The following is a 7,726-nucleotide window of genomic DNA, read 5'->3' as shown; positions in this document are numbered from 1 at the left end:
TTGACGTAGTTGACTCAATATTAGTGTCCGTTGGGATACCACTTGTTGCAGCGTCGATTTATTGTTCATTCGAGTACAAAGCAAAATATTTGCAGGAGATGGAAGAGTTTCACAAACGCTACTCTAGAACATGTCGAGAACATCACGTATTTCCATTGGAAGGTGTTCTAAATCATATTCGAAGCTATTCAGATGACGAATTGATTAGCGAAGGTAAATCAACTCCAGAGAGTGGGACGAAGTTAGATCTTTCCTGTTGTAATCTAACTCCAGAGGACTGTAATGCACTTGTTAGTACTCTTACAGACGACCTATTCTTTGAAGAGCTAAATTTATCCGACTGTTTGCTTAGTGAAGAATCAAGCAAAATCATTCTTAGAGGCTTGATGGACAACAAGGCCGTCAAACGGTTGAACTTGAAAGGGAATAACATTCGCTCAGGGGCTGCAGAAATCTTGGGTCAGTTCCTTAAGAGAAACGGGTGTGTTCGCAGTCTACTTATCGAGTGGAACTCGCTTGGCTTGTGGAATAATGGAATGAGAGCTATTTGCGAGGGACTGGCTCACAATCAAGTGTTACTATTTCTCGATTTGAGGAATAATCAGATTACCCATGAAGGAGCAAGTCAAATCGCGGTTGCATTAAAGCGTAACCAGTGTTTAAGAGGTCTAGATTTACGCTGGAATAATGTCGGCCTCCTTGGTGGAAGGGAATTGCTGGAAGCTTTAAAGTTTAACAAAAGGCTTGTGGGGTTAGAACTCACAGGTGAGGTTTCTAGGGGTATACCTATCACAGAGGAAAGGGATTCTCAAAAACTGGGTTGGTGATGATTATCTTTTATGATAATACTCCTGGACCCAGTTGTATTAAGAGCAGATAATGCTATCCAATAAATAAATTGATATCCAGTGGATAAGTGATAGAAAAAATGTATAGCGTTATCCACCGGATTGAGATTTATCCAGTGGATAGCATTATCCAACTTTTGAACAACTGTGGCCTTTAGTCCACAGACTAAACTCACCTTCAGTTAATATGTTATTTTTTTTTTGTCCTGTTTGATATTTTGTGTTAGTATTAGAGGAATTGTGCTCTTTGATAAAAGAAAGTAAGAAAGAAAGAAAGAAAAAAGGGAGGGAAAAAAGCACTGATTTCACAAATGATTACTTGATAGTGGGGAGTAGAGTAAGGTCGTGTTTGACTGTCAACTAGAGACTGAGAGCAAAAGTAAAATCACTGAGAAATTATTCCATGTAGTGTTTATCACAAAATTTTGGAAGTTACAATCTGCTTTCAAACTGATCCAGGTTTTTTTTATTATTTGCTTCATTGATGTCATTTAACATCCACACAGGGAACAACATTCCTCAAGATATTGTTCAGGCTTTGTCTGTTGCTATCCAACAGAACAGTGACAGACAGGTAACTTTTGAAGAACATCAGGCACAAACTGAGGCTTTAGCAAGAGAATTAGAAATGACACAAGAGCAAAAAAGGCAGGAGGTATGCTCTATTACCATTAAACTGATGACTAATCGTAAAACAGAATATGGTCATTCCACCCTTAAGGGTGCTTCTCTTTTTATTTTCAAAATGTAAGTAAAAGCATCTTACTGTATTTTGAATAAAGTGAAGGTGGAAATCTGAGGTGTTCTATCTGGCTGGAGCTGGCTGGAGCTTATCTCGATTTCCACAGCATAAAGTGACTACTGGAGTATTGATATTCCTCCTGGTTAGGACGCTTGTTCAAGGCAGATCACACCTCCCCCCCCCCCCACCACCTCCAAAAATAAAGCATTTGTTTGGCTTCCCCAACAGATTTTAGTCTTTATTCAAACTCCACTAAGGTGGAGTGTATTATCCATGAGGGTATAATCTTGCCCAAGAACTTAAGTTAATGACCCAGCAAGACACAAGGACCTCTCAAGCTAGAGTCCATCACATGAAGTGTCAGGCATCCCTGATTGAGCGATTCTATTTGGTGCATATATACATTATTCACATTTCCTAAGCTACAAGAATTATATGGAATGGTACACATGTTTTATATTCAAATCCAGATCTCATTATTTTTGTCAGGTGTCAAGTTTGAAAGAAGAAATTGACCAACAGAGATCAAGTCAGGAACAGCTTAATAGAAGTATGCAAATCAAGATAGATCACTTGAGAACAGCTTTGGATGAAAGGAAAGCAGCATTTGATTCTCTATCATCTAAGTTGTCCACCACTGAATCGGAATTACTTTTGTCAAGAAAAATGTTCTCTGAACAGAAGCTTGCAGTAAAAACACTAACTGAAGAACTGCAAGAGGAAAAGGAAAGCAAGGCTGCAACAGAGCTCCTCCACAGAGTGAAGATGAATGAGGTTCTAGAGAAAAACCAGGAGTTAGAAAACACAATCAACATTCTTGAAAGAAGAAACAAGAGCCATGAGAATAAGATATGTACTTTAGAGAAAGATATTGAAACCATGGAAACCCAGTTTGCAGATAAGGGAAAGGCTAGTGATCAAAAATTCCAGGAAGAGCTTCTAAATACTGAAAGAAGGCTACAAAAAGAAGTGAGCAATCTTCAAGAGAAAGCTCTGGAATATCGTGAAACTATAAAAGAAAAGATAATGAAGTTGGAGGAAGAGAAGAATGCATTTGAAGAAGAAGTTAGCAGTTTAAAATCTCAGTTGGTGTCATTGAGGATCTCCTCGGATGAAGAACTCCGAAACACAAAGACAAGGTTAAAACAAGATGAAATTACTAGGTCCAGACAGTATGATGAGCACATATCTCAGATCCAGCAATCACAGAGTGAGCTTCAAATCCAAAACACAAAACAGTTAACTCAGATCACAGATTTGCAGTCTCAGCTTAACTCTGCAAACAGAGACAATGATGTGTTTAGAAGGCAAATAGAAACTTTGAAGCAGCAAGTGGAACAGAAAGATGCAGATTATAGAACTGAGGTAAATCGGTCAAGAATTGAACTTGACTCAGAAAGGAAAACTCAGTCTGAGCTGCGAGATAAAATTTCTGACTTGGAAAGTAGAATGATGGAAATGACCAGAAGACACCGGGATGCAATAGGCATAATGGAAAGTGAATTGGAACACCTAAAGGAACAGCTCAGATGCAAAGACAATGAAATCAAAAGAATTCATGATGAAGAAATGAAGAGAGCTGAACTTCTCGAGAAAGCCATATATAGCTATGTATCCAGCACTAAAAATTCTTCACTCTCTCCTCACTGATCTTAGTGGAGTCACTCTTAGATTGGCAATGTACTTATTATGATTAAGGCACTGGCATCATTCTGCTATTTCTCAAACAAAGGTTTCCATTGATAACTGAACAACTGGTTCACTCATTTCAATGTGAAATGATCTGAATATAACCTCAGTTTAACCTTAACATATTATCTTGCTTGAAATTGCAGTCACTGTGTGGTATTCCATGCATCATAAAGTTGCTAAACTTTTGGGCCATTTTCACTGCACCTTTGTACTTAAATAATTTTACTTGATACAAACAAAATGTTTTGGTTAAAATATGAAGTTTTTAGCATAAATAAATAAATAAACATAAATAAATAAACATAAATAAATAAACAGAAGTTTTTAGCGCAAATAAATGGTGTTCTTAAAAGCTGAATGGAAAATTGTAGTTGCAATCTGGAAAAATTGTACTATGATGAAGAAATGAAATTTCCATTAGGATGAGGAATTCCCATTAGGATGAGGAAAGTCAGCCATTGCAAAGTTATGTCCAAGTATCAAGTAATCAAAATAGCAAGAAGGTCTTAATTGTTGCCCTGAGGTTACATTTGGAAAATGCACTTTTCTCTTTTAATCTAGAATCTTGAAACGAATGGACTATGGGGTTGCTGAATAATGAATCTTTAATTAGTAATTATTCCATAATTTACAGAGTAAGCTGAGTGTTCTGAGTGTTACCTTGTTTCTAGTTCTTAATCATGTTATCAAAATTTTCCTTTAAGTAACCTGAAATGTAATACAGTGTTCAAATTTTATTTTCCCATCAAGGCATCCAAGACCTAAAATTTTAAAAAATTCATATTGTTAGTTGTGTGGCTTTTCAAAGCTTAGATAACTGAAAAAGGGGTTTTAAACTATTATGGAGCAAAATAGGATTGTACGTAGCATACTTGATAACACTAAGAGTGAATAGTTTTCCTTACAAAAATTGTATTGTAATTGTAGCATGTAAAAGGAACCTTAATTACACTTTCTATTAAAGTGATGTTAATATACAAGACTCTGCTTTAGTCTTGAAAAGTCCACACTCCTTTTCTAGAGATTTAACTTAAAGACAGATATAGTTTGTAGAAGTGGAAAGGACATTCTGTGTCTTTCTGTGTGTGAAGAGTTGTTCTAACAGTCTTTAAATGACCCAATAAATGCAGAATCCTTGATAAGTTAATTCCTGGTCATTTTCTTTGAGACTGGAGTTTCACATCATAAGGCAAGGATCTTTTGTCAGATTCAAGGTATGCCTGGTGACACTCAAGGGTGTATTCATTGAGAAAATCTTGGGATAAGAATGATGCTTTGAAGTCAGTTAAAAAGTAGGCAAAGCATGGTACAATATCCCCTTCTTGAATTCCTGTTGCTCCTTTAGTTGTGACAATGTCACATTTTGAACGCTTGTACCATGTTGGATGATCTTCTAAATCATCTAGTTTACTCAGAACATTCTTGTCAACTTCATATATCTCACCATGGACTTGCTGATACATAAAAGATAACACAAACCAGTCATTGGTCAGAAAATAAAATGAATGATTTTGATTCTAATCCCTTAGAGAAGTACCCTCTCGGATATTATGGGCTCAAACAAAGTAGTGTGAAGTCTTCATTCTCTTGCCATTGTAGCCTGAAGTATGAAAACTGTGAAGGAAGCACCCACTATTCTAAATCCTTGTTTGAGAAAGAGGATTGGATGCATTGAAAGAAAATAAAAAACATTGGATCTTCGAAAGACTGAAACAGTCACCAAGAGTACTATGTGAACCATTTTGTTAACAAATTTATCCCTTTAAGTCAGAGGTCAGACTGTGGTGACAATTTCATCCAGCAACTGTTGAGAAGTTCAGTTTCTCCCCAGGGCTGGAGTAACTTACATTATAATCTTACCAGTCAGATAGTCATGCTAAGTGTCTTCCACTGTTTAATGTTATTATGCTGTTTGATGTAAATGCTGTATTTAAGTACCTTTCCTTGATTTTTCACTGGAAGCATAAAAGGAATGGATGCATCTGTCCCAACAACAAGTGGGAAAACATCCTTGGTATGTCCAATAGTTATAAATCGTGCCACTCCATTTCTCCCATCCTGCATGAGGTAATGGTTTGCAAATCCTTTTTTCAAGGTCCCATAGACAAACACCTTAATTAATTCCGTCATCACCTTTTCCTCTGTGTAATCATACAGTCCTAAGAATACCAAACAAAAAGACTGACATGTACTGATCCGTAAGGATGACCACAATATTAAATTACATATTAAAGATTCCTAAAATAAGTACCCATGAAGGTGTCATTTTAGCTCCAAATTGGTAGTTAAAAAAAAAAAAAAAGTCTTTTTATAGGATTACACAATTACTGATGAACCAGTAGTTTCCATTGTGGTCCTTGCAAACAAATGAAACAAATGGTCTAAATTGAACATAACATCATTAAGAACCCCAACTGGCTGGAGGCAAACCAGTTGGCTATTTACAAGGGTGGCCAAGGATCTGAACTCGGGGCCACTGTGAAACAAATCCAGTGGTCAGGGTGGGACTTGAACCCGGGAGCGGCGGATTACGAGTCCGACACTCTAACCACTCGGCCACACTGCCTCCATTTATAAAGGACACTTCAGTGATCTTAACTCAGATTAAACACCTTGCACTCAAAAGATACACCAAACTTTAACCAACTCTTCTTCCTACCCTGTTAACTCCTTGAAGATACTAATTAAAAATAATTTCTACCACACACAAGTGCCCCACACCCAAACATTCTATGTACAAGTTTTAAACTTCTCTTGCAATAATTTGGTGCACTTTCATCCAAAATCTCATGTTTCATGAGACTTTCTGGTTTGGCTTGTCAAGGAACATTTCTGCCCTTATAAACCCTTCCTCCTCCCCTCCCCCCCCCCCCCCCCGCAGAAGCACCTTAATACCCGCTCTGCTGTCATTCATTAATTCGAAAAAAATAGCTGAAATTGCATAATCTGGCGAGAACTTGAAAACCCTGTGTTATCCATGCATAAAATCACCTATCAGCGTTATAGTACCCTTTTAGATCCTCATCATAACAATATTTGTTAGCCTTGTCGATTTATCGATTAGTTAACATTAATTTCCTTTATTGTTCTACACTTTCACCCATAAATTTAAGTGATTTTTTTCTAAAAAAAAAACCCACGGGAAAACTGTATCGTCATAAATGGTGTTGAATTATTTACCCTGAGGACACAAAAGGTAGACTTGTATGGCGAAGTTAAGAGAGCTTGCAGTGATTCAGAGGAAAACCTCAGGAAACAGATGGACATGCAAATGTCCGAGGTCTCCGAGGTATATGCCGTCCAGATCACTTGGCCTGGCGCGCTGATAACAACGAAAATTGGTGTATGGATCCCAAGTACATCACATCAAAGGGTAAGAAAAATTTTTGAATCTCGTTGCCACCGTAAAAGAAACCTTGAATACCTTTGTAGAGGGTTTGCGTGGATTCTGCAATGTTTCAGTCGACTGTTGAAGTCTATAGTTCGTCGCGGTAACTACTTAGTGTAGGACCTCACGTAGTGGTCCGTCACGAAGTGGTCCGGGTGTAGAGGTCTGGTACCTCGCCTTAATTAGCAATCCATAGCCAATGGCATGCTTAGCTGCACTTAGGCATCCATGGCCATACTTAGCCGCACTTAACCATCCATAGCTATACTTAGCCATACTTAAGCATCCCAAGCCATCCTTAGCCGTACTTAAGTATCCCTAGCCATCCTAAGCTGTACAGAGGCATCCCTAGCCATTTTGTCCCTATTAGGGACGAGGACGGCGTCTTCTTCTGGGACTTCACGGCATATAAAAGCCTGGGGCGAGAACGCCGTTCTTTGTGCGGGAATTAAGAAATGGTAAACAAGACTCGAACTTTTTCCAGCCCCTGGTCGAGAATAGCGTCCTTCAGGAAAGCGCCGGACGAACTTCTTTTAAGTTTTTGCGAGGAAATCATCAATGAGGATGAATTTCTGTTGTTGTATGATGTTAACAAGTCGAAAAATCCACAGTATCTTTATTGTAATTATGAAAGATTTACATTGCAAGATAAAAGTGAGACTGAGTGTAAGACAGATTTTCGCTTCGAAAAATACGACATCCCTCTCTTGGTTGATGTTCTTGGCTTACCTGACGAAATATAATTAAAATCCTGAAGTTAGCTGGTCTCTGACAAAGTATAAAAAAATTAATGTGATGTAGGCTTTCGAAATGAGTATTCTTTGTAGTGAGATGAAACTGGCTTTAAAGGTAAGCCGAGAAAACAAGCATCTTCGATATAACTCTTCTCAAGTCGCGGAAACGGCATAAGGGTAACCAGTAAATTACCAATTCATGAATAAATCGGTAAACATGGCAAACAGGAGGAAAATGTATCGAGACTTCAAAAGAAAGATCGCAGCGCTTGAAAACTTTTGATTAGGCTCGCTGTAGAAACTGCGAGTTTGACTTCTGATT

At 37.9% G+C, this 7,726-nt stretch overlaps 2 protein-coding genes and 1 long non-coding RNA gene across 5 annotated transcripts in view; 1 reads left to right on the top strand and 2 right to left on the bottom strand.

The window, feature by feature from the left end:
- The first annotated feature begins 3 nt into the window (after positions 1-3).
- LOC111331088 (leucine-rich repeat-containing protein 45) lies at positions 4-4,264 on the top strand. The gene is made up of 3 exons (XM_022936119.2): positions 4-765; positions 1,355-1,503; positions 2,080-4,264. Exons 1-3 carry the CDS (start codon positions 99-101, stop codon positions 3,238-3,240), a joined length of 1,977 nt encoding a protein of 658 aa, XP_022791854.1. The 5' UTR covers positions 4-98; the 3' UTR covers positions 3,241-4,264.
- Positions 3,870-6,983, bottom strand: LOC111331092 (putative gamma-glutamylcyclotransferase CG2811). Of its 2 annotated transcripts, none has more exons than XM_022936124.2 (3): positions 6,707-6,983; positions 5,221-5,441; positions 3,870-4,736 (listed from the first exon to the last, which is right to left on the bottom strand). In XM_022936124.2, exons 2-3 carry the CDS (start codon positions 5,410-5,412, stop codon positions 4,437-4,439), a joined length of 492 nt encoding a protein of 163 aa, XP_022791859.1. In that variant the 5' UTR covers positions 5,413-5,441; positions 6,707-6,983; the 3' UTR covers positions 3,870-4,436. The 2 variants fall into 2 exon arrangements, with proteins under 2 accessions (XP_022791859.1, XP_022791860.1); XM_022936125.2 differs by having other exon boundaries at positions 6,463-6,786.
- A 285-nt stretch (positions 6,984-7,268) lies between these two features.
- The window catches only part of LOC148718793 (uncharacterized), a 4,003-nt gene continuing 3,545 nt past the window's right edge, over positions 7,269-7,726 (bottom strand). For both annotated transcript variants that reach the window (XR_015993999.1, XR_015993998.1), the window contains one exon: positions 7,269-7,399. This is a non-coding gene — a long non-coding RNA (uncharacterized LOC148718793). The remainder of the gene's footprint in view (positions 7,400-7,726) is intronic.

This window comes from Stylophora pistillata, chromosome 12 (genome assembly GCF_964205215.1).
Source record: "Stylophora pistillata chromosome 12, jaStyPist1.2, whole genome shotgun sequence".
Taxonomy (NCBI): domain Eukaryota; kingdom Metazoa; phylum Cnidaria; class Anthozoa; order Scleractinia; family Pocilloporidae; genus Stylophora; species Stylophora pistillata.
Note: the sequence above shows the minus strand (reverse complement) of the source record. Positions and strands in the feature narration are given on the sequence as shown.

Coding starts and splice junctions, on each gene's coding strand:
- LOC111331088 (XM_022936119.2), top strand. CDS start 99: ATGGAAGAGTTTCACAAACGCTACTCTAGAACATGTCGAGAACATCAC. Junction 766..1,354: donor TGTGGGGTTAGAACTCACAG/GTGAGGTTTCTA, acceptor ACATCCACACAG/GGAACAACATTCCTCAAGAT. Junction 1,504..2,079: donor AAGAGCAAAAAAGGCAGGAG/GTATGCTCTATT, acceptor TATTTTTGTCAG/GTGTCAAGTTTGAAAGAAGA.
- LOC111331092 (XM_022936124.2), bottom strand. CDS start 5,412: ATGACGGAATTAATTAAGGTGTTTGTCTATGGGACCTTGAAAAAAGGA. Junction 4,737..5,220: donor CAGTGAAAAATCAAGGAAAG/GTACTTAAATAC, acceptor TTTATGTATCAG/CAAGTCCATGGTGAGATATA.